Raw genomic sequence first — 26505 nt, 5'->3', positions numbered from 1 at the left:
ACACTCTGTGTCTGTGTGTCGTAGATAATCTCTCAAACTTATTTCATTGATTGACCGTCGTTTCTACGCTCCAACAATATCATTTTTTCAAAAAAAATGAGCTTGACCCAGTTAAAAAATTGAATCTTAAGGTAGAATGCATCCCGAAATTGAAACCTTACACTTTTGCCCAAACTTTCCTCTCTCAGGGAAACTTTTAACCGTTCGCTTTCAAAATCAAGAATAAAAATCTAGGGTCACCACATTATACTATGGAAACGATTTACGTTGAATTTACCGATATTTCAAAGTCAAGATGACCACCATCTCTGTGTTAACTCTATAAGTAAATGTTACAGTTTTTGCATAAATTTAGGCCTGTAAAAACGATAGTTACCCCATAAACTTCGAAATGAGCCCAACAAATGGTAGGCAAAGGGCACTGGCAAAGTTTGAAAATCCGAATATCTGTGCATTCTATCTGAATTAGTGAACATTGGCAAACGTTATTGTAAATTTCCATCCACTCTAAAACAGTTTGTACCATTGCCCCTTAAAGGGATACAGTCGTCGGAACGTATGGGACCCATACGACCAATGTAAACACTGTATCCAGGGTACGATGGTAATATGTCATAATCTACTTCGTATAATTTTAATGTTGCAGCTATGGTGATTAGGTGCGTCTAGATATTGTGCATGAAATACACTGTTTGTAAACAAGAAACTCGCACAGGCGCAGTTCTGACGATTGTTTCCCTTTAAGAGATTGTCGAGGATTGCAGCACTATGTCCCCTTTTTGACAACGATGATTCCTGGAAGAATGCTGTGTTTGAGGGAAGTGACAGAACGCTTATTCCATTACCCCTTGTTTGATATTCTTTCAGGGTTGAAAACAAGAAGCCAGTGCAATTCTGTCATGTTTGAGTCAAGCAGCGGGAACTATTCAAATATATCTTTATCGTTGGAGCACAACCAAAGTACGTTTCTTTTTTCGCATCGTTCTGTTTTGCTTTTATTTCAAGCGCAAGGACATTTTTAAGGTCGTATACTATATACTATCGCAGTATTAGCTACATCAGGCCTGACGAAGATGGCATGAGCATATTGTTTCGTATAATCCTTTAAAGTGAAATAATAAATAATAATAATAAATAATAATAATGCTATAGGATTCATTATATGGGACGATAGTTATTTACTCACTTTTGACTTTTTTGTCGCTGCTGTTTGTACAACAAAGGAATGACATCATCTGTTTACGATTACTTTTTGTCCCAGTAATACAGCTCCAATATAAGTGTTTTTCATTTCTCCGAAGCCATGTGCCCCGCTTGCCTTATATAATCACTATTTCAAGGGAAAGGTATCGCGGCAAAAACATAACTACGTGTACTATTCGTGAAAATTGTAATTTCTTCCGTTCATCGGTTCTTGAGTTTTTACCCTTCATCGTTGCATAATAAATTAATAAATTAAATTTAACATGAGATGAAAACTCACTAGCTTCTCCCTTAATTTCTCACACAGATGCAAATAAAACCCCTGACAAAGATATCAAGATTGAAAGCTATGCAGATGCAGCTACAGAACCGCTGACGTCATCCACAGCCGTGTGACGGCGTCACTGTACAGACGAGATTTTGAAGACCCTGGACAATACGTGTCATCAAATGACGAGTAAAACGTCACTGCTAGTGTGGTGACAACCGTACCGCGTCAATTGAGCATTGTGGGTGTCTGTCAGTGTGTTCCGCATGCAAATGAACATATTTCATCAATATGAGTTTGGATTATAGAGCATCAAGTGTTTCATTTCACTCAGATAAGCATTAAAGAAGGATGGAAATGTAAGACCGCTTCGTCCTATTTTGAGGACAACCAGAAATGGGCGGTCCAGTATACCCATTTTATCACACAGGCGTAAATACAATCAAATGAAAATATCATTTCTATATGTATAACAGACTCGTTGACAATGATTCACACACAGTGTCTGTAACATTCAACATGCCGTGATTGCAATATCCCCGTAAAATGTTTTCTACTATAATTATTTTCCGCCCTCACCGATTAACGCAAAACCGTACACTTGTTTGCGACAAGTTCTGTAACGAGTTGACGGACATATTAACTATATTGTGCGCAAGCAACTTTTACTCGTCTGTTTGCCTGGTTTGCACTAAAAAAAGAAACAGTGCCACCAACGGCGATGTATGTCGCTGCAAATAGGATTTCAGCATGTTGCCCGCCGCCACTGGTGTGATCTGATAACTTTGTAGAGGAAAGATTTGAGCGTGATCTTACATTGTCGTCCAACAACTTCCATGATGTCAGAGCTTGCTTCTCAGGTACAGAAAAGATGAGCACGCTGCACCAGCATGCATGCAGGCAGTCTGTATACAAGTGAAGGATGCAAGACCTCTCTGCAAGGATCCGACGGCTGAGAGACCCAATGAGATCACTTATCCTGGCAGGTTTAAAACCGTATGCGGAGGTTATATCATTATCTTTAAAGTATGCTACAAAATAATCCCTTCCGACAGAAAATAATGCGTGCGTAGCGGTTTCTTGTGTGTCAAATGTGCGTTTTATTTAAAAAAAAAACAGAAAGAGTGATATCACGGTACTATCTCTGTGACACTACAATAAAGAGATAAATAGGCCGCATTTATCACACAATGGAGGGCATCCTATGCTACCTGGCTTAAACGGTCACCAGAGAGACAACATATATATCTTGTTCTTCACATTCTTTTGGCAAGATAGCGGATTTAAGAGCGTTTTTTCCTTCGTCAATTTGTCTGACACGATGAGAACTCGGTCGCCGCGGCGGGTTATGGCTCCATGAGCTTTGACTCTGATATATTTTATTATCATACATGCTATGCCTGTATTGCCATTCTCCTATTGTTTAGACGGTACTAGTATGAACCCGTATTTTAACTAGTGAAAATACGAATTATATTTTCACTGTAACCCGTAACCGAACTACTTCCAGCTACGCGTACGCGTGACCTTCGCTGGAGTGTTCACATACATGTAAAACTGCTGAGCGAATAGACTTGTGACACTCCGAAACGTCATTGTGAATGTGATTATGGTCAAAATTTTGTTGTTTGCAGTCAATTCATGGGCATTGCACTTAGGTACAAGTACAGTTGTACAAAAAAACATACAAACGAACGAACGCATTGAAAATGTGTATGTTTTGCCGACCCGACACCTGTCATCGTTCACGTCCAGTCCCATACGGTGGTATTTTCATGTCGTTTACTCTGCGCTGTCGAAGATTACGATCTCGGGTTGACAGAACCGCTATATGAAAAGTTTCACGTTGACGAGTTTCAGTATCTGAGTGGTGAATTACATCGTTTACTGCCATAAATGAGCCACAAAAATCCAACCGCACTGAAAATACTCGCGACAGACGATGTGCATATATTATATTCCCGATTTTTACAGGTCTGTCAGTGAGATTCACAGGTCATGATTGTGCCCGGTGGCACCGGTGTGGGTTTCGGAGACAATGTAAGATACAAGGGAAAGTAAAACTTTCGTTTACGTTGTCGTGAAAGAAAATTAGTTCTATTTAGGCAAGCCAGTAAGGAAAATATACGAGCAGACGATAAAAATACCTTTGAAATGTTTTATTCGTACAGCAACAAAATCACGAACGAGTTACGACGCTACAGCTTACAGTGTACTCACTTCACGTTTTCCCTAATCCGCTCTCAAATTCCTTTCTAAGATGGTAAATTCGGCATAATTGACGACTGAGGACATGTATAATTCTTGGAGATAAACTGACTGGTACGGCTATTAAATCCACTGTGCATTCATAGATGTCGCAGAGCTGCTAGCATCGTGCTGATCAGCTGCTCGATCGAGTTTGAAATCGAACTTTGGCGCGGCGCGAGTATTTTGACCCGATTTTGGCCGGCCTCATAACTTTCGCGAAGGGGTGAATGTATGTTTCAAATCACGAAAACACACTCATTTTACACACTCCAGCCTATTTTTTACTTCCACCGCCATTTCAAGCTAAAAATAAGTTTTCTTCAAAGTGTGAAAACCTGTGTCGACATCATAATATTGAAATTGTTCGCTTCAAAAGTGTGCCACAAACCCTCCTTTGAAGTGGAATGGCCCAACAGCGGAATAATATCAAGAAGTGATACGGTTGTCATCACTCCTTAGCAACCAACTTTTTATCAGTACAGAGATGGGCAAGCAAGGTCGATTTCAATTGATTTCGTCGCTGATTTCGGAACGTCCTTAGGAAAAAAATCATAACCAAAGCATGCATGTATGATAAAGGGGTTATTACACGAAGTTTGGGCGATACCGCGTCGTATTCGAGTGATGTGTCCGTATTTTGACGAGTTGCGCAGCAACGAGTCAAAATGCGGACACATCACGAGAAAAAAATCATAACCGAAGCATGCATGTATGATAAAGGGGTTATTACACGAAGTTTGGGCGATACCGCGTCGTATTCTCGTGATGTGTCCGCATTTTGACTCGTTGCTGCGCAACTCGTCAAAATACGGACACATCACTCGAATACGACGCGGTATCGCCCAAACTTCGTGTAATAACCCCTAAAAGTGACTTTGTTCTGTTTTGTACAATAAATATCTTGTTCTAGTCCACAAAAAACCAAGCGTTCTACTTGCTAACACAGCGCATAGCCTGTATTCGTGATTGGCATAAACTGATCTTTCCCGTCAACATTCACATTTTCCCAATAGAGGTCACGCAGGGATGGCAGCGATTTTGAATTTCACATATCAATAAATTAAAGGTTATTTGTTTCTCAAATACCAAACTTTGCACGGTGACCCTAGCTTGTTATCTTTGATTTCGTAAGAGAATGGTGGAAAGTGTCATCGAGAAAAGTTTGAGCAAACGTAAGCACACGGATCTCCGGCTGATCTGTGCTACTGAAAACAAACATGATTTTGGGAGTAGAACAAGGAAGACTTTACGAACCAACGATCCGGAATAAAGTAAGAGAAAATACATGTAAAATCGTAGTTAATTCAAGTCCAACTGGAGGAATTGTCATAGACTGCAAATCTTATTGCAGGTTAGCTTGCACAAGATAAGACAGCCTGAGACGAATACCTATCGCTTCTCTGGAGTAATGTTACTACCTATGCGTGTTCACGGGATCCTGTCGGTTTACTCTGAAAAAGAAAGTATGCGGTCACGTTGGCGCAGCCAGTACATATACCCACCTCCATAGATTTTATACAGACATCAAATATCTTCTCTGGTGAATGTTTCTACCCTTAGTAACCAAAGGATAAAATAGCCTGTCTTTTATGTACACGAGTCTCATAGTATTGGCTTTAGAGCACCGGTCTAAGGGAGATTGGACTTCATCCAGTATGTTTACGCACATGCGCCGTCTGCCATACTAGTTTTGCCGGTTACGTTCTGAAAGTTGGTTACACAGTATACTGACTGTAAAACACCGTAAACCTCTCATGAAATCACAGCTCTCTCTTCGCCATCAAGTGTACTGAAATCTGACAATCGAGATTGCCCTTGAGGTTGTGAGCGTTGATGCAGAAAAAAAACCAGTTCCTTTGTTTGTTGGCGTCAATGTTTGATCATAGTTGAATATTGCAGATCTGTTTTAAGATACCCGCTTTTACTGTAATGTTATATTTATATACAAAATCATAGCATTGTCCACGGTCTCCACTTTTTGATGGAGCAACCGTGCATTGTCCAAGAGGATAAAATGTACGTAGTAAATTTCACGTGACACTTTACTATGTGAAAGAGCCTACTCCGCAATTAACATAACGGGAAATACTTTTTTGATGAGGCTCATCTTTGAAAAGTTAGTATGAATGGTTGTATATAGTACCCAGCGGATGGGAAAGGAAAATATTTGAGGTTTAATCACGGGGACCTCTGGCGTTATTTGTATTGTTCGTTGCAAATGAAATGGATTTAAAGTAAAAATATTTTGGACGGGGGGTCGTTGTGTGTTCATTTTTGTTGTTTCAATATCGTGGTTGCTGTAACTTAATATTCGTATGAAGAACATTCAGCTTATAAGTGGCCTTCCTCTGCATCGCCTGCGTTGAAATAACGTGACTTCTCATGTGCATGTGCTAATTGTGCTCGGTTCCCTCCCGTGGGCTCGATAGCCCGGATGTGAATACATTGTGAGCACAAGCGTTCCATGAGTATCGTTACGGAACGATGAATTCAATGGCGTTGGGAAATCACGATACTTCAGTGGAGTCCGTGCACTTGCACCAACAACGATATTGAATAACAAGCAGACAACAACATCTGATATGAAATCAAATAAATAAGATCAAGGATCCAAGTTTATCGACTGCGAACAACGCCAATAACGCCTAAAGTCCCCATGGTATATCCATTTTCCTGTAATGTACTCTCAGAAAAATCCTAGAGGTTCTTTTGTGTACCATAGAATGAGAATATACACGACTGGGCGTGCACGCTCGTTGACCAACGCCCGTCCCTCTATGGCAGTAAAGAGACCTAATTTTTTTCACTTCAATTTTCACGTCACAAAATTCTTGCAATGCTCACGATTGTCATGATCACCAACGTCATCATACCTACCTTGGCGTTCTACTTTATACTCAACACAATCGGAACTAATTTAGGAGAATATAGGATATTGTAGTAATGTTGGTTTAACCCTTTGAGCGCCTAAGTCATTTTTTTCACCTTTTAAAATTTTCCCAAGTCAAACTTTTTTTGAATTTTTCCAAACTTTTGATAAAAAGCTGTAACCGATGAAATGTGATGTCCATTTTGTTCAAAATTATCAAAAAATTACATAAAAATCATAAAAATCGGAAAAATGTTGAACTAAAATTTTGGTGGGAAAAATTACAATGCTCAAAGAGTTAATCAGTAAGTTTAAGCTCATTTTTGTGCTATTGTTTTTATGGGTAGCTCGTCATTGCAACTTTCAGCTATAGGGCACCCAACTGCAACACTTTTGATATATTCGAACAGTTTTAGAAGATACCATTCTCCCAAATTAGATCCAATCGTGTTACTGGTTTCTATCTTTTTTCTAGCAAAAGGTGAATAGTCTTTCCTATTTGTAGCAGTAAGTGTACAACTTTTGACCGTGTCTTTTTATACCAGTCGACAGCTTTGAAAACCACCAGCTAATCTTTGTATATTAGCTTCTTCCAGTTTTTTATGTTTAGATTTTAGAATGGACATACCTCATTTCTCCCGTATATTGAGATGAAAATATTGTACTTAAAAGTTAGAAGCCTACCTTTATATAATTTTGAAGTATTTTTCCCCTTCCATACCGATTGGATATCTGTCAAAAAAGCTCAAAATTATTATATACTGTATACAGAGTGAATTTTATGAAAATAAATGTACCGTATTGAAACAGTGTTTGTTATAATGCGTGGCTCAACTTGTATTTTATAGTATTGTCTAGATATTCGTACTGGGTATCATCAATAGGTTTTCAGATTTTTTGGACTTGTGTTAGAACCCTGGAAAATTAAATTTCTATCCCCCCGCGACTGTGAAAATCGAAATTTCGACCCCTGAAAAGTGTCAAACATATAAGCTTATTTCCATTTCGAATTTCGATTATTGATGAAATCAAAGTAGTTTAATCCTAACATACCAAAATTTGCACCATTGCCGATAATATTTATTCATTATCAAAATGTAGTCTACTCGGGCAAGGAATACGCAAAAAGACCTGACGGTTTAATTTCCAAAAGCCATATTTCCTTAAAGCAAAATGTAACGTCAATGATGACTTCAAAGAATGTCAGAAGACGATGTTGAAGTCGCTTTTCATTTCTCGTCGCTTCAAAACCTAATGATTTAATGGACTAGTTTGTCATCCCTCGACATCCTTTCACAGAAAAAAAGCTTACAGTCCCCGTTCCTTAGCCTCATCATGTCTGTATGCTATACACCCTCCTGATTCAACGTACGGTCCGTCTAGAACTTTCCAATTCAAGCCTATCGCAAAATATCGGTTGGGAGATGAATTACTAAAACAATTTTATTAATATTTGATTGTTCGTGATTACAAAAATTATATAATTTTCTTAGACTGTTTAATCTTCGTCGCCTTTGTGGAATGTGAAGGAACAAGACACTCTCTGGTAGTTATGTCATTGCGTCATAAACTTTGTATCAAATGCACCAACGATGCAGTCATTACATATGTACTTCACAGTTATGGTTCTTTGAAAACGCCACAGATGACTTATGACCTGGTTTAGTTTCGTTTGTGGCTTTCATTTGAGACAGCAGGTACGTGTTTTTTTGTCACAGAACAAACCAAGAAACGATTGTGAAAATAAAATTTATTGCCATGAATTTTACATCTTGTGTATCTAAAGAAAATTACAAGATATATAAAAAGACAATTCTAGTAGGGCAAGAATAAAGTGCAGTTTTAACGTCCACAGTAATAATTTACCAAGAAGCATATAAAAAAGATATACCAACACACACAAATTTTACTATATAAACATGGTAGCCTACGTATGTACATTATCTTTTATGATTTTCGTACACTTTTCATTTCTGGCCTATTAAGGCAAATTTGTAAATAATGTAAAACAGTTCAGATTTTGTATGGAAGTTACGATTGTTTGGACTAACTTCCACACTTTCATGAAACTCACGAAAAAAGTTGTGGCGCCCTAGCGTTGCCTACATCACTGCCAACCCTTGGCATTATGTGCTGATTTGCAAAATCTATGTGAATTAATAAAGAATGATCTGTTTGGATTATACCAAAATGCATATTAACGATTTGAATCTGAAATTCAGAGTGTAACACACAAGGACATAGTATTTTCCTTCATTTGAAAATCTCAAACTTTCGATCAAAACTTTCTGCACAGAAACTGATTCACTTTAAAAATCAGAATTATACAAATAAAAACTCGCTGGTTACCATGTATTATACAAATAAAAACTCGCTGGTTACCATGTAAATGTTGGCACTTTAGAAACAGACAACCTTAAATTTACCAATATTTGAAATTTAAAATGGCACCCATCCATGTGTTAACTCTATGAGGAAAATTAAATTTGTGATTTCACAAAAATATGGCTATGAAAAGTAATTTACTCCAAAAGTTTAAACAAGAACCCCAAAAAGCTGTAGATTGGAAGCATACGAATTCTAGAGTATGAATATCTGTCCCAGAGGGCCAGTTACCCTATCTAATTTAAATGGTTTGGTTAAAAAAGAATAGGACAACTGCTGCTGGGGATGACAGCATCTAGTTGAGTCATGAGGGAGAAATCATGGTTTTCTACTATCCATACATGTTACTTAATTCATTTCACATTTCAAAGAGTTCTGATTTACAATTTGAACAAAAAATAATTGTGTATATGTAGCAATGTGATGGCAAATGTATGAGTTGCACTAAAGTGTTTACCCTTCGAGCGCCAAGTCAATTTTTGTCACCTTTAGAAAATATACTCCAGTCAATTTTTTTCAAATTTTTGTCAAAATTTTGGTAACAAACTGTAGCCAATGAAATGAGATGTCAATTTGGTCCAAAATTATCAAAAAATTACAGAAAAAATTCATAAAAATTGTTGCATTAAAATTTTGGTGGGAAATCGTTACCGCACTCAAAGGGTTAAACACATCACAATATGGTATCTGCCTGCATAAAAAACTGTGTGTGAACGTCCGTCAAAACTATCCACCATTTGTATAGGTATGATGTCAGCAGAAAAGAGCTAATCACCATTATAGGTTGGGTAATATATATAGTAACGCGCACCCGTGCAACATTTTGCTGCAGCAACCGGAAAGTCAGACATATTTCATATCTGGGCACTTCGTTTTGCTACCGCTGCTTTTGATGTTTTCGTTTAGCAGTTTAATTTTTATAGTTTCATTCCGCTCATTGGCTGTATCAAAATACCACTTTCACAATTTCTGGAGGATTAATTTTAAAAAAAGTCTTATAGACATACTTGGAAAAATATTAATGTGCACATATGAATTATACAACTCTGACGTCATTACAAAATCACACTGTATTAAAAAGTGCACATGGAACAAATTTCTACAATTCATCTCTCATGCCTTCCCAATATCCTGATTGTTTATGCTCCTGAAGCAGTTCTGCGATTTCGCCACCTCCTCTGATCAGTTCTTGGACAAATTCTCTCTGTTTCTCCAAAAGCTGCCTTTGCACGACATCGTTGAAGAGTATCACCTGTTCTCGCTGTTCACTGAGTGCCATATCGGTCTCAGGGTCCACATCGTCTTTGTCTCCCCACACGTTCCAGTTGTTGAGGGCGGTGTCTAGGTTTTTCTCGACGTCATCAGCGGTAAAGTGGTCCTTGCCTTCGCTGATCTTGTCAAATATCTATACAGGAATAACAACATGAGAAATTATCAACAAAATGATAAAATAACTTACAAAGGGTCAAAGTATCTAATCGTGTTGCATCACAACTATAGTGTCCTTTGATTTGAATGAAAACTTTGGCTTCATTTGAGTTAATCTGAACTCTTTAATATGTGTTAAATTTGTGTTTTGACTTGGACTTTTTATCTACATTTTGCCAACTTTTGATGCTTAGTTATTTCTCAGATTGCTTTCAACAACACTTCTTTTTCTTGCTTCTTCTTTTACTAAGTTATTCATTCATTATTTTTTGTTTTCAATTACCTCTTTAAATTTGTCATGTTTAGCACCTGTAACCTCCACAAATGTAATAATCTCCACAAATGTAATATCAACCACAATGTGTAATAAAATGCACCCATAAATGTAATATCACCCATAAATGTAACAAAAATCAACCATAAATGTAATAAAAACACCAACCACAAATGTAATAAATGGTAACCATAAATGTAATAACAAAATCACCCATAAATGTAATACTTACCTACCATAAATGTAATAAATCTATTTTGTCGTTGCAATTGAGGAATTAGCCCTTAAATATTGATCTATGTAATAAGGAAAGCAATCCACACATCATTCCACACATTATTCATTTCTTAATTGTTTGCATTTAGTGTGTTTTGCATATTTGAAAGTGATTTTACATTTCCCTGTTTTGTGTACAGAACTGATTGGCCATGGCTAGACACTGCTGTAATCTGAATGTAAGTGCAGTCTCTACTCCAGAGTGGGGAAGACTGTATAACACTACGATCCTTTAACGCCGTTTTTTCAAAAATTGCCGTACTTTCTTAATCAATCGCCTCATATTCGTCTTCAGTGGATAAATTGTGTGGAATAATCAATAGATTGTCTGTATTCCTATGTTGTCCCACTTGAAGTTTGTTCCTTCACTAGGGATGCCAGGATGTCTAATTTTGTTCTATTGTGTTCAAGGTAGTGTTCGTATTGTTATTTACTAGATTGAAATATATGTTCTCGTCAACATGTTTTGTGTCGTAAGTTTCTGTTATAAGGTTTTATATTTCTCTGTTATTTGTTCTGAGTCATCTGTCATAAACTTTGTGTGGTATCACTGGTTGACGAGTTATTTTGACGCTTCCTTATTATGTAATTATCAGTGTCTAGAACTGCTGTTCCACTTCCATATTCTAACGGTTTGATCAGTACCTCGCCGTTTTCTAATAGCGTTCTCAAAGTATTCTGTTCTGTGTTTCGGAAAGGAAACCTAGTTTCAGGAAAGTGTGCAATAACATTACACTAGTCTTATTAAAGTTATTATTTACTCAGGGCATTGATAAACAAATGATCACATATGCAAGTTCAAGTTTATTACATTTATGGTTGAGTTTTATTACATTTATGGTTAAAGTGTTTATTACATTTGTGGTTGTGGGTTGTTACATTAATGGTTGACTATTTTATTACATTTGTGGTTGATTTTATTACAATTGTGGTTGATATTACATTTGTGGAGATTATTACATTTGTGGAGGTTAGCACCTACTAATTTGTCGTATTTAGCGCCTTTGAACTTGTGGGTATATGATATGGTTCAGAAATGACCTTTACATTTCGGTGATTCAACTTTCTATAAAAATCCATACCAATTTTATTTACGCTCTTGGGAGACATCATCAAACTTGGCGGTATTGGTCATGTGCACAACAGACAGTGCCAATGATATTATTTGGGAAGTTTGTTTACAAAATAACTTTCTAGGCAGCCAAAATGCATCAGAATGTATATGTGTTAGTGTGCCAGGGGTGGTGAGAGGTTTATCTAGGAAGAGTACGGTACTTCAACATAGTATGGTCTATTTGCTTTAGAGTTACAAAAAAATTTCAAAAATCTGACCCACATTGCAACTTTAATTAAAGTTGCCTATCTTTTGGAAATTAGTTTTGTCATTATGATACCTTTTTTCATCTGTCACAAAAATGAGAAGATGTTGTATCTTTCCTCACTTAGGAATTACACTAGTGCATGATAGAAACTTGAAAGAAAACCTATCTTTAACCCTTTGAGCACCAAAGTCTATTTTTGTCCCCTTAATAAAATAAACCCCACTCAATTTTTCTAAAATTTTTGCAAAAATTTTGAGAAAACACTGTAGCAAATGAAATGTGATGTCCATTTCATCCAAAATTATCAAAAAGTTACAGAAAAATTAATAAAATTTGGTAAACTTTTGTGCCAAAATTTTGGCGGGGGGAAATTACAGAATTCAAAGGGTTACACAGTCACCACTGAAAAGCGATCACTATCAAGCAGTCCTGTGATATTTTACATGTTACAAACCCTCTGAACACTGGGAAGTGGCCACTTGTAAAATTCTCAACTTCGGTAGCAGTGTCTGGTTCTATTCTTAAAACTTCTCTTCCTGAACAACAAAACTTTGCTTCTTCTGGACTACATTTGCAAATATTGAATATTTCTCGGGCGGGCAGGGTAGGGTCGGGAAGCGAATGTACACTTGGCAGGAATTGGACTACCATGAGGTCAACTGATATAAAATAGCAATTGCAGTGAAACCTGTCCTTACGGACACCTCTCTAATCAGGACACCTCTCTAATAAGGTCAGATTTATCAAACCAAAAGTTACACTATGAATAGAATTTCCCCTGTCTATTGAGGACACCTCTACTGGTATAACAAGTCATTGATAATGACATAGTCCCCACTTGTAATAGGAGTATTGGCTCGCGCAAAATTAGATATGTGCATAATTAATGAGGTACAATATGTGGCGTCATAAGGTCTCCCATCATACCAAATATGAAGGGTGTAGCACTTGTGGTTACTGAGTTATGGACAAATATGTATATTTGAGGTCAAAGGTCATTGAGGTCAGGTGACATTTTGTCAAAAAAATTGTATTGCTAAGTTATCCCTGTATACCAAAAATCAGACCTCTAGCTCTATTGGCTCGCTCAAAATTAGATATGCACATAATTAATTAGGTACAATATGTGGCATCATAAGGTGTGCCATCATACCATATATGAAAGGTTTGGCACTTGTGGTTACTGAGTTGTGGACAGATATGTATATTTGAGGTCAAAGGTCACCAAGGTCACATGACATTTTGTCAAAGTGTCTGAGATATCTGCGTGAACGGATGGACTCACGGATGGACTCACGGACGGACATATCCCAATCTATAAGCCCCCTTGACTTTATTTGTGGGGACTAAAAACTGTGTCACTGCATCCTTTTTGCAATATGAATACGATGAGAAACTAATTTTTATTTTTCTTGGCCTTATTGGAGAGCTGCCTTATACATAGGAGTCTATGGAGATGTAAACTAAAAAGTCCTCTAACACGGTCAAATTTGATCGCATAGTGAAACAAATCGACGAGCATCTGTATGAAGTAGGGTACTATTCTTTTGCGTGAACGGACGGATGCACGCACAGACGGACGCACGCACGGACACACGCTAGCACGCACGGACATGACCAAACCTATAAGTCCCCCCGGACGGTGTCCGTGGGGACTAATAAGGACACTTTTTGCCATTCGTGAAGGTGTCCTTAATAGACAGGTTTCACTGAACTAAAAATTAGAGTACCTCTTTTCCTTTGGTGTCACTACCGCCAATGCTCTTCATGTAACTCTCAATAAACTCCTTTTCATGTACGGTATCAGTCTTTTCCATCCAATCTTCAACTAAATGTCTACAGGAAAACGTATAAAAACCCTAAACTTACAATGTATGTATTTTGCAAGTATAACATAGTTTAGAGTGCTGAGAGGTTTCACCTTTCACCCCAGCCCCATTTCACAATGATGAGGTCCACCCTGCCTATCAAGATTACAAGATATACCGAAGTCCTATGCTGAAGTTAATTTTGGGGGGAGAGGAGGCTGTTGCCGTCTATATTGAGTGAAGGAGAATGATTATTGAATTGTGAGAGTTAAACTAAATTTCTATGGAATTTCAAGCTACTACTAAGGGACAACAGTTATAACTTTCATATCATTGTTACAATTTTTTCCATCAAACAAGTACAATTTAGTCTTCTTAGTTTCACAGAGTAAACACAGGGATGGTAGCCATTTTGAAATTCAAAAATCTGTAAATGTTAGGTAATCTGTTTCTCTCGTACCACAAAAATGCAAACCCCTGAGTTTTATTCTTGATTTGTTAAGAGTATAGACACATGGGACAATCAAGCTTTACACTTTCAAATCAAGTATTGCCATCAGCAGCTACCACATGGCTACCACATGGCTACCACATTCATTAAACATTGACATTAAACTCAAAATTTACTTGCTAGGGTGTCAGGACAGCCACAGTGGCTGTACGCTGAACAACAACTATTTTGGCAATGAAATTGGGGCAAAAACATGCCATAATCAGCAATTTTGGCCAATCTGGCCCATTTTTTTCACAATTAAAAAAAGAAATGTCGTTGTTGCGATAAAACATGATGGACAAATTATTTTTTATTTGTTTAGGAGATTATGATGGGAAAACCGGTGGCACAAAGGTTGTTTTGCTTGCTATCTTCCGATTTCATGATGAGCATCCATGTCTTTCCAATGGCTATAAGTGGAAGGGGACATCTACCCAAAAACAATGCCATAGCTGGCATTATCGATTGTTTTCAAATATACTTTGCATAAAAGACGAGCTGGGGGGAAAGCGTGATTATATTTTGTTTTTGGTCACATTTCACAATATTTCGGCATATTTACGATTCTTTCTTTTTCCTAATGAAGTTGATTATATAATTGTGAAATTCTGAAATATTTATGTATGCATCTTTATTTAAACTTTCAAGAAATAACAAATGTCAACAATATTTTTTTTTTTTCTTCTCCCCAAGGGATACATGGCATTAAGCTTATCAACTCAGCCTGTACATGTGAAGACTGCACTGTTATTGGTGACATGAGAATTCGGTCTAAATATTAACATGACAAAAACTGCGCATTTTACATGTAGAGATGCTGTCTTGACAAGTAGTAGGTGTTTTAATGCCTTTGGGAGTAGAACAAGAACTTGTTATTGATGTTCAAAAGCAAAACTGTGAAAAAAACACCAAAAATTACAGCTTACTGTCCCTTTAATTTTGTATTGTATTATTTACTGCACAAAAAAACTTTCAAAAACTTTCAAATGACAGAAGAGATCTCCTATGGCCAATGACTATGTAAACATATTACTTACTGTATGTGTTCCTCAGGAACATAGAAATACTCAAACAGACCATCAGTGTTTGATGGTTCGTCTCCCTCCATGGTGAAGATAAATTTCCTCAGAGTGTCAATGTCAAGTTCCTCCACATCCTCTTCAGTTAAAAAGCCTTTACGTTTGACATCTAAGATGTCAAACAACTGTGCAATGTGAAAAAAATATGAAAGATTAAGTACAGTAGTAGGAAAATTATGCACAAATGATGTAAACTTGTTTTTCTGGTTGCATGCACACTGTAGTACCTGCGGAATGTCGCAATGCATTGCTAAGAGTGTCACATGACAAACCTCTGTCTTGGTATGGAAAAGACTAAACAAAGGTTTCAATATATTGGGGACATACCAGTGTATTGAAATTATCAAATTTGCACTAATAGAGGCTAAAGCAACCATTTTGAATATCAGATTTCTAGGTATTTTGTTTCACTGATTAAATCATTGGATGATTGCCTCAAACTAAATTTCTTTTAGGGAAGTTCTGGCAGAGCTTCAAACCTTTCTGTTTACAGGTCGGTATTACTCGATGAGTGCTGGGAATTGAAAATGACGACATCACTGGAAAGTTGCATTTTTAACCAGTCACTGCAAATGATGTCGATCAAAATGCTTAACTTGCACTACGAGTACCAGTACATGTAACAAATCACAAAGCTCCACATACTTCATTGAAATGATTAAAATAGCAATTTTTTAGCCAATAGTGAACAATTCTAGTATGCTCACATACGTATAACTTTTGAGATAAATATGCAAAATAGCCAAAAATATAATATTAATGTACACACCATGCAAGCCACTGAAGTAAATGTAGACCAGATCTCACTAGGTTTAATTAAACGTCAATTCATGCAGCACAAAGTTCATAATGAAATTGGATCAAACCTGTCCTGTCTGTGTTTGACAACTCTCTAGGTATGTCTGAAGAAAATAGGGCCTGTCTCCCTTATAGTAGGAATCAAAGCTTGCCTGAGAGTGCTTTTCATTACAAACAAATATAAACATACCCCTTAGGACATTTTTTAATTGTAATGTCAACCTGTTTTTAATAAATGTACTTTGAGAGCTTTAATTTTTCCCACCAAAAATTTGGTGCAACATTTTACCACTTTTTATGAATTTTTCTGTAAATTTATGATAATTTTGTACCAAATGGACATCGATTTTTGATGGCTACAGTTTTTGATCAAAAATTTGCGAAAACTTCAAAAATTGACCATGTTATATTCTATAAAGGTGACAAAACTTGACTTTGGCACTCTAAGGGTTAAAGACACATTCACTATTGCAATAAATTTACTACAGAGACAGGAATAATGTATTTGTGATGAAGAGACGTCTTCAAACCAGTCACTATCCCTTGTGACAACAGTGATATGAAAACAAACATCGCCTTCCATGTACATGTACATCTTTTAGTTGCTCTTTGAAATAACACTACTACCACACGTACTCTCTTAATTCATGTAACCAATATTATTGTAGATCTGAAACCATCAATAAAATAATTACATTTGTTTGAGTTTTGATTACTCACATTACTGATCTTTTCCTTCATTTCTTTATCAGCTTCTATCTCTGGCTGTGCCATTATGAATTCCCTCATCATGTCTTTGAGTTTGAATTTCCCATAATGCCTCACAGTCCTAAGTAGGTCAAATCTGCAAAAGAACAGGTAGGATACTTTTTGAGTAAACAGTAACAAATACTGATACTTTTTAGTAAAGTGTTACCAAAAACTAGTATTTTGGATACTTGCTGAATAGACTGTAACTAAATGCTAGTATGTGCAGGACATTTGAGTGTTAGGCCAAGAAAAATAAAAAGTTTGTTTCTCATCCTAGACATATTGCAAAAATGATGCGGTGATGTGGGGTTTTTTTCTCAATTTTTTTTATTCTTCAACCAACAAGAACGTGCAAAAAACATGAAAACAACATAGGAAGGCACACAGAGATAAATGCACAGCAGTGTTGCTTCAGTGTTTTTGTATAGCAAAAGTTCTGCAGTTTGACTTTTAGTGCAGCAATGCACAGTTTCGACAGCTTAATAATATAACAGTGACATATGTGTACAATTCTGAATGGAATGTTAGTGTCAGTTATTTTGTTTGCAGTTCTGTTTTATACAGCACTGTGTTATGCACTATCGTCACGTATTTTTGCGTTTATTTTTTTCTTATTTTATTTACTCATGAGCAGTAAAAATGTTGACACGGTGGGTCTGAATTGATGCACGCAAGGATGAGAAACAAACTTTTTTCTTATTCTTGGTTTTACCAAATGCTAGTATGTTGGATGCTTTTTAAATAGCATGCTGTACACAATCTGCCATGTTTGTCACCACATCTATGATCTGCGGCCAAAAACAACTTTTGACCAATGTCATGTATGGAATAACTTTAAACCCCTTGTTCAGACAGGCCTGTCAATTTTCCATCTGCCAAGTCAGTAAAAATCAGTTTCATTCCAAAACCAACATGTATTTTCACCTATGTGGCATGTTACGTCATAGTTGATAAAGTCAGCAAAAATCATGTTCACAGCACCTTTGTATTTCTAGGTGCTTTCAAATGTCCACGTTTTGCTAAAATATGACATGCGTGTGTATGGGATATGTTTTGCCTCACTGGTTTCGACCAACTTGACCTGATGGTGTCAGTTGAACTTGCCAGGATAAGCAGCAAATGTGGTGACTGCAAAGCTTGTACAAAATGTGAACACAGAGTGTTGTCGCGCAAGATTCAGCTGTTTAAAAATGGGATGAACAGGGGTCATAAATATGAAAGTGTAACCTATACTGAAAGTTAGCCTCAAATACTGAGAAGACACCTGATAATCAGATTAATCTTCAACAATAGACTCTAAATTTATCACTTACATACATGTACCTAGACTGAAAGATCCATTGCATGAGGATGCTCTCTACACTCCCCCTCTTACTAGTAGAGAGCGCCCTCTAGTGACAGATCTTTCAGTCTGTTATATACAATGTACCTGACGCCAGTGTGATCCATGTGTCCCATCGTCATATTACCATGTCCCAACCAATTCCAAGTGATCTCCATCTCATTCAAGGGTGTGTATTTCAGCTCGGCTTCATCACAGCCTGTGTCATCAAACTCATAGAGCCTTGTGAAAAGCATGGCGACAGCTATGTTCGGATCACCAAAGGAGTTCACCTGGTGATAGTAACCTGTGAGGACATTATGCAAATCTTAACATAGATATCGGACACACGTACTGGTAGCAAGGCAAGTGTACATGTACATGTACATGTACCAGTATGTAAATGTTTCTTCTTGAAAAATCTAAGTGATTGACACAAACATTTCATGAATGAGTTTTTCACTACTGGTATATTAAATTCTGTAGAATGTCTCTCTTGTGTATACTATGAGTAATGCAAGTTCAAAACTACCACTGATTATGTACTTTAGATATTTCAAAAATGAACGAACAATTGCAGGCTACTGAGTAGATCACTTATCCAATTAAAAGTAATTTTTGGAAACTATGTAGGATGCACTTGAAGAACGCTAATACATGTTATGAAAACTGAACAGAGTTTTTTAGGGGCCCAACAATGGCTATTTGTAACAACTGGACGACCTAGGGTTAAGCTGACATAAACAATAGTTAACTACTGTATGGGCCAATTAAGGCTTGTTCAGTCTTGCCCAAGATTGTTTAGTCTGCATGTTCACCTAAACTTGGCATATTTTTAACCTATTAACGACCGGTGCCCTGTGTTATAAGCCCTGGTATGCTACAGCCTAATATTACTAACTTATTAGTTATAAGCCCTGCCTTGTATCATTAGTCATGGTATGCAAAAGCCCTGTATTAACTATTATTATACACCTACATGTATGTCTGTAACCTATGGAGTTTCATCGTACAGTAAGTTTCAGTATCAGGGGATGCGGAGTACAATAATTTTAGGTGTTATTGGACACTATTGACCTTTGACCTCAAAACACCTTTACATCAACATGAGGAAAAAGAAGAGAGTATTTTACATTTTTTTACAAAAATATACTTCTTAACATTCAGACCTTCACAAAGTAAATCATGGCCAGTCCAAACCCTGTGAATTTGAGTGAAATCATACTGCTGATGTAAAATTTCTACCACGTGCACTGCGCAGCGCGGGTTGAAATTTCGTTCTGTGCGGTTAGTGGATGCGCTGAACGTGTTCCCAGTCTGCTCACAATCGCTCAGTGCTCAGAGAAGCATCTATATAAATGCCTAACTTTTCGACTTTTTTCTGGTAAAGTTGAACTAAAAAGGTGTATAATAATAAGGTTATTCACATAATACCAGGATTTATGTCCTCGTACATGTACATCGTACACTTCAGTATTGTCCTCAACGATATGTGTCTCGGACAATACCTCCGCTGCACAATGTTCTCGGACATAAATCCCGGTATTTTGTGAATAACCTTATATTATTTAGCCCCAGTATGCCAAGGCCAACTTTAAACATGTACAAACTGTATACTATTATAATGCAATGGACTTGGATTATGCGTATGATTTAATCAAAACATACCTGTGACTCAAACAATGTGTTTTCAGGTGATAAGGTAGTACCCTTAAGGCAATAATAAATGATGCATAGCATTTAACAGAAAGACACAGAAATGATTGATATTGATAAAATTCGGTGATCAACATCAATTGCAGAATGCAAAATTAACAAGGATGCATATTTTATAATGCAGTGAGTGCTACTTGTTAAAACATTAATGACCTCTAAAATTGCCTGTTCACTTTTGACACTTGCAACTGCCTGACATTCAGAAACTTGTTTTACCATCCGTGTGTTGGTAGGTTTTCAGAGAAAATTAAGAAAACAAACACAATATTAACACTATTACAATTAAAAATGATTTTTTCCAAAAGAAACCAACTAAAAATTGAGCTTAAGCCAAGAAAAATAAAAAGTTTGTTTCTCATCCTCACACCCCTCAATTCTGACCCGCCGTTTCTGCTCATGAGGAAATATGAAAAGATAAACAAAAAATATGCAACGATAGTGCATAACACAGTACTGTACAAAACAGACTTGTAAACAAAATAACTGACACTAACATTCTATTCAGAACTGTATACATATGTCACTGTTATATTATCAAGCTGTCAAAACTGTGCATTGCTGCACTAAAAGTCAAACCAGAGAACTGTTGCTATACAAAAATACTAAAGCAACACTGCTGTACATTTATCTCTGCGTGCATTCCTATGTTGTTTTCATGTATTTATGCGCATTCTTCTTGAGAAGAAAAAAAAATTAAGAGAAAAAAAACCCTGTCACCGCATCATTTTTGCAATCTGTCCAGGATGAGAAACAAACTTTGTATTTTCCTTGGGCTTATGTTAATTCACTCTTGTTTTTTGTTTGTGTTTGTTTTTTCCCCCAGGCTGGCTGGTAGGTTTTTCAAAAATCAAAGGACAGCAAACAACGAATTTTCCTTAAATGGCCTAATGGTAAATCTCTTTTTATGTACAGTACAGATGGAGAGGGGAAAAATGTTCACTGTTCTGTTGCCAATGTTGTGGATATGTGGCAAACAGCGTAGCTGTGCGCTCTCACTGTCATGAACTTCCCAGGAATGTTGTTCTGACATGGCATTTGTAATATGCTGTTTCTTGCTCTAATGCAAAAATCATGTCAAAACACGTCGCGTGTATAATAGATTATTATTATCCTTCAGGTAATATCCTTTGTAATTGTTGACAAAGTAATTCTATTGTCAACAATAAACAAAGCATCTTACAGTATTTTCACAATGCAGTGAGTTGTATAAGGCTAATCTACATCACAGTACCTTTGCGAGTACAATAGGAAACTCTTCTTATTTTATCACAAAACCGATGAAAATGTATGTTGTTAATTCAAACATTATATACAGATATTTTCTCTCACAATGAACTGCAAAATGAATCACAGAGATTATGTATACAGTGTTTCAGAATTTAAATCCTGCAGCATTTAAATATGCAGTATGAAACATTCATGTCAAGTTTGGCCTTACACAGTGGAGTTAAATATTTACATGGGCAATCTTCGTATCTCTCTGTTTACATGTATGTCATGGGAAGCATTTATTTTCATGCAAGACAGTCTCTTCTGTCTAAGACACAGTTAAACCCCTCTAAAGAAAAGTTGGAGGTGTTATAAATTACATTCAGTCCTTGGTTTTTGCAAGGGAGCACCGTGTTTGGCGATATACTCATTAACAATTTGAGCGCCAAAGTCAATTTTGGTCGCCAATATAAATAATACCACCATTAATGTTTTTTAGATTTTGCCGAAATTTTGATAAAAAGCTAGCCAATGAAATGTGATGTCCACATGGTCCAAGTTATCAACAAAAAAATTACAGAAGGGTTCACAAAAACTGGTAAAATGTAGCACTTAAATTTTGGCGAGAAAAACTGTGGCACTCAAAGGGTTGATGATTTTTCCTTCTCTGATTATGAAATATATTTCTACAAAAAATCTGAAATAATGTGTAAAAACTTACTTCCTGGTAAGAAGAGACAGTCACCTGCATTAATGGTCAGGTTTGCCCATCTCACGTAGCGGACCATCGGTTGATTCAACAGGTCTACTTTGGTGGCGTTGATCGTAGAGTAGCCACCGATTTCTCTCTCTGACTCCCAAGCTTTATAGATCAGCTTTTCGTATTTGTTTTCTACCATCTTCCAGTTTTTTGTCCCGCTGAGCAGACAGTTCCACGTGTTGAACGCATCCTTGTGCAAGACGCTCCGGCTGTTTCCGGAACTCATCCACAGGTCAATTTCTACCAGACTCTTTTTCAAAGTTCCACACTGCATGCTGGGTAGTGCTTTGACATCTTTGTACATGGGTTCCGGAAGCTGAGATACTATGTACTTGTTTGTGTGTTGATATGTGTCGATGAAATTGCCGATAGTGTCTCTTCCGAATCCCTTGTCTCCTACCGGAATCATTGATCCATAATCTTTTTCTATCTTCCCTTCAAGTCTTACTTCCAGGTCGCCGTAGTTTTCCTTGAGATATTCCCTGGTCCACAAATGGAATGCTGGACTGTGCTTTATGGCTCCCCTGACGATGAGAGGTTTTCCTGGTTTTACGTACTTTTCCCAGAATGTGCGGGGGTCAGGGGGCGTGTCCGTGTCATCAATGTGCACATCGGGGGGTCTGTGTCCTCCGAGGGGTTGATGGTGTCCTGTAGGCACATCATCTTCTGAGCAGCTCAGCGAAATCACTTGTAAAAGGAGAAGAAGAACCACTTGTCCTGACACCATTGTAGTATCCGAGAGTCTGTCACATGAAGACGTTGTAAAGAAAAGTTAAAAATTCAAGGCATCTGACTCTTGAAATTTGTTACAAATTTCTACTTTTTGAAGATCGAGAATGTTGTTATTGCTTTTTTCTTCCATTATACTTCATATGCCTGAGATTTGAACTGCTGGTTACAGTGTTTAGGTGAGATAACCTACATGTATAAGCCATATGAAAAAAGTGTGTTTCCCTTAACAAGCCCCTGAGGGACAGTCTACATGTCCGTCCCCAGGGGTAGGGGTTGGGATAGAGGTGCCTTAGTCTATTCACAGGTTTCTTGTTGACATACGTTTGGCTATAACATATATAACATATTTGTTGTCTCTGAACTGAAAATACTGTGATTTATACTCTGGTCGTTCTACATCATGACAACCCACATCTATGTCATTAATTTTGGTGCATCAAACTTTTTGCGTCAAACTTTGATGTGCTCATAGCATCAATGTAAACAAACAACTTGGCGGGCTGTATTTCTTGGCAATCAAAATTTGTCTGACATGAAAATTTGTAAAAATCAGCCATAGGTTTTAGATTTTTGACAAAATACATGTACATCCACTTTTCAAAATTTAAGTCCTTCTGTTTAAGTTTTGTGACCAATATGAGGGTTTGTATCAGTAAAGACCCCACCATCACCTGAACTTTTGAGGATAATAGTATACATACTATGCAGGGCGCGATGTTGCACAGTGTTATTGCTGTTGAGATTCAATCAATTGTTCTTCTTGAGAAATAACGTAACTTTGTCGGAATTAAATTTCTAGGCCTACATGTATGCCATCTTTGAAATCATGTAAAACTTCGTGCATAGGTTGAGTGAGGTCCCACTCATCTGGCATTTGCTCCGTACACAAACGCAAGCGCCTAATCCTCGCTCACGTGACTGACAACCCGAATGATTGATAACTTGACAATGGCATATTGGTACATATATTATTCCAAAAGTACTAGTAATTCAGAAGTTTCAACATGAATTGTTGTGGAAAACTCCCTTTATTTTACTAAACATAATAAATTCTTGGCTTGTGCACGTGGTAATTATATTATTCCCTAATATTTTCGAAATTAGAAGGGAAAAGCAGCCAGGAAATCTGGTGATTTGCATACATTTGCATAAATTAACACTTCTCTATCACACAACTTTCGACTGCTTAACAAGCTACAAGGTGAACCCAACCAATATTTTAATCTTGGGTTAACAAATTAATTAAAATTGAATAAATATTTGCAAACACGTTATTTTTGAGCAAAATATGCTATGTTGGGTGCAGCGGCCCCCTTAATGGTATTAAATGGTACTTATTTTCAATGGTATTTATGGCTGTGTCTGTACGGATCATCAACAGGTCAATCCAGCCACGGATATCCGCCACGGTTAACCTTTTGATGAGCCGCATCATGGAGGTAGTAGAGACCTCCTACTACCTCCATGGCTGCATAAATGTAGTCTACTCAGCCACAGTTACCTGCGTTTCCACAGCTACACGAGCGACTGTCTCGAGCCAGAGAGGGGCTGTGAGACTACGATTTCGCATGGGTTCCGCCACACGTCGTAGTGTTAGCATGTTCATAGCTGTGGGTCAATGTTATTGACCCACAGCATGGAGCTCTAACTCAATGCCCACAGCTGGCCCACAGCTTGCACGTTTACAGCTCTGAGTGGCAGGGCTGTGTGTTACCGGCTGTAGGCCTGGGCCCGTAGCCGGTAAATAACACACAGCCCTGCCACGCAGAGCTAGCACGTTTATAGTTGGCGAGAATCATGGCGAGACAGACTTGGCTGCCAGGGTCGTGATTATTGCTAAATTGTACTTTCGAGATCACCAAATGGGAAATTAAAGCTACCTGTTTTCTTTGTACCGGCTTCTCCGTCAACGGGTTAGCATGCATGGAGCACTGCACCACAGCTACTTAAGGCGGATTTCCGGGTGCAGACGTAGACACCACAGTCACGATTACGTTACTTTTCAATGCAAGTAGCCAAGTAGATAGTAGAATCAGCTACGCTCAGCGGCTGGGTTTATGCACCTTCTATGTTGCACAACTCGCCAATAATTAGGAAAAAACTCACCAGGTAACCTTTCTCTTTTAACTAGTTGCGGTTGCGGAACTATCTCTGCGCAGCCTGTCGCCCTTGGAAAGTAAGCAAAACATCGTGACCCTTGACCTCGAAGGTACAATAGGCGTGATGGCTCTGCCGGTGAGGGCGAAATGCACGACCTCCGTGCTAACTTCGAATTCGCAAGGCCAAATAGACCCTCGAGGGTCTATGATTCAATGTGTTCAATAATTCTGTATTTAAAAACATAATTATTAAAGCGTTATGTTTCTTTATTTATTTTGTTTATTCGCCAGAGTGATGTGGATCAGTCCAACTGCAGTGAGCAGATAAGCTTTACCGTAAAGACGGACTTGAAATATACAAAGCTTGTTGTCAATTAGAAGCATAGGGGCAGTTTTAGTGTCCGTCCCCAGGGGTTGGGTGAGGGTAGGGGTGTTTTGGTCTAAGCACAGGTTTCTTGTTGCTGTCGTTTACTTTTAAACTTGAATTATGATATGTATTGCCAATAAAAAAATCAAATTCCCAACCTTTTGATATCTTGGTCTTATATTTAACTAGTCTTCTGAGATAATGATTTCTTGTCGACGTTGTTCTCTTGACTGTATCCATAGACTCTCGAGAAAAACGAGTCTATGCTGTATCATAGATCCTAGTTTTCTCTACGGGCTATGACTGCATGCATAGTGCCATGCATTCGTCCTGTGATAAGCTTACGCTGCTTTATAATCAGTGTATAAAACTAAACAACGAACCGCTAATCCGGTGTTAATCTGGTGACACCGTCCACAGATTAATAATTGACCCTCGCTTGCTTTGGTGCATTAGGCAGTCAAACACATCAGATTGTCATGCTTCTATAATTTGTACCGGTTACTGCAAATCTTTATTCTAGTAATTCGCCAAATTTCAACATTTCACCACTTGGGCTTGAATTCGCACCATATACCGGAGGTGTAATTCTTCAAAATTGGCGTAAAATTACATTTTCAAGTCTCTTCTGTTTAAATTCAATGGCAGCGCCATTCCGGCACCCACGTGTCTCGTGAATTCATATGATTATGCATGAAATGTCTCACGCAAGGTTGGACAATAGAAAGATAATGTAGTTGAACTTTTATCAGAACTGTAGCTGTTAAGTATCGCTTTTCATATTTTCACAGCTTGGTTAAAACAATGGTGTTGTGACATGTCTCATGCATACTACGTATTAATAATTGTGAAACTAGCGTTGGCAAGTTTGCTTGTCGACAAAGTATTGTAACATTTGAGAGTCGACTTTGGGGCCTTGGAGTGAGCATTTCTCCAGGCTCTCGGAGCTAAGAGTTGCTCCCGGCAGCCATCAGGCTGACCTGAGGAAATAAAGTTTCGAGCACAACGTTAATTCCTGTGTCGTCTGATCTATATATTTACTCCATCTACGCGTCCTGTGGTCTGAAGTTCCTGATCCAGAACAGTATGAACATTTCT

At 37.6% G+C, this 26505-nt stretch overlaps 2 protein-coding genes across 3 annotated transcripts in view; one reads left to right on the top strand and one right to left on the bottom strand.

Moving 5' to 3' along the window:
- Positions 1-3147, top strand: part of LOC139137055 (metabotropic glutamate receptor 3-like) — a 74576-nt gene extending 71429 nt beyond the window's left edge. Inside the window, exons 6-7 of the mRNA XM_070705010.1 lie at positions 868-960; positions 1511-3147. Coding sequence (XP_070561111.1) covers positions 868-960; positions 1511-1599 — 182 coding nt within the window. The 3' untranslated portion in view covers positions 1600-3147. The remainder of the gene's footprint in view (positions 1-867; positions 961-1510) is intronic.
- A 5176-nt stretch (positions 3148-8323) lies between these two features.
- Positions 8324-25154, bottom strand: LOC139137054 (uncharacterized). 2 transcript variants are annotated; one of them, XM_070705008.1, is made up of 7 exons: positions 25048-25154; positions 22171-22952; positions 18633-18831; positions 17174-17297; positions 15614-15780; positions 14006-14111; positions 8324-10380 (listed from the first exon to the last, which is right to left on the bottom strand). In XM_070705008.1, exons 2-7 carry the CDS (start codon positions 22934-22936, stop codon positions 10075-10077), a joined length of 1668 nt encoding a protein of 555 aa, XP_070561109.1. In that variant the 5' UTR covers positions 22937-22952; positions 25048-25154; the 3' UTR covers positions 8324-10074. The 2 variants fall into 2 exon arrangements, with proteins under 2 accessions (XP_070561109.1, XP_070561110.1); XM_070705009.1 differs by having other exon boundaries at positions 24822-25153.
- Between the last annotated feature and the right edge of the window lie 1351 nt (positions 25155-26505).

Source organism: Ptychodera flava, chromosome 7 (assembly GCF_041260155.1).
Source record: "Ptychodera flava strain L36383 chromosome 7, AS_Pfla_20210202, whole genome shotgun sequence".
Taxonomy (NCBI): Eukaryota; Metazoa; Hemichordata; class Enteropneusta; family Ptychoderidae; genus Ptychodera; species Ptychodera flava.
This window is presented reverse-complemented; position numbering and strand designations above follow the sequence as displayed.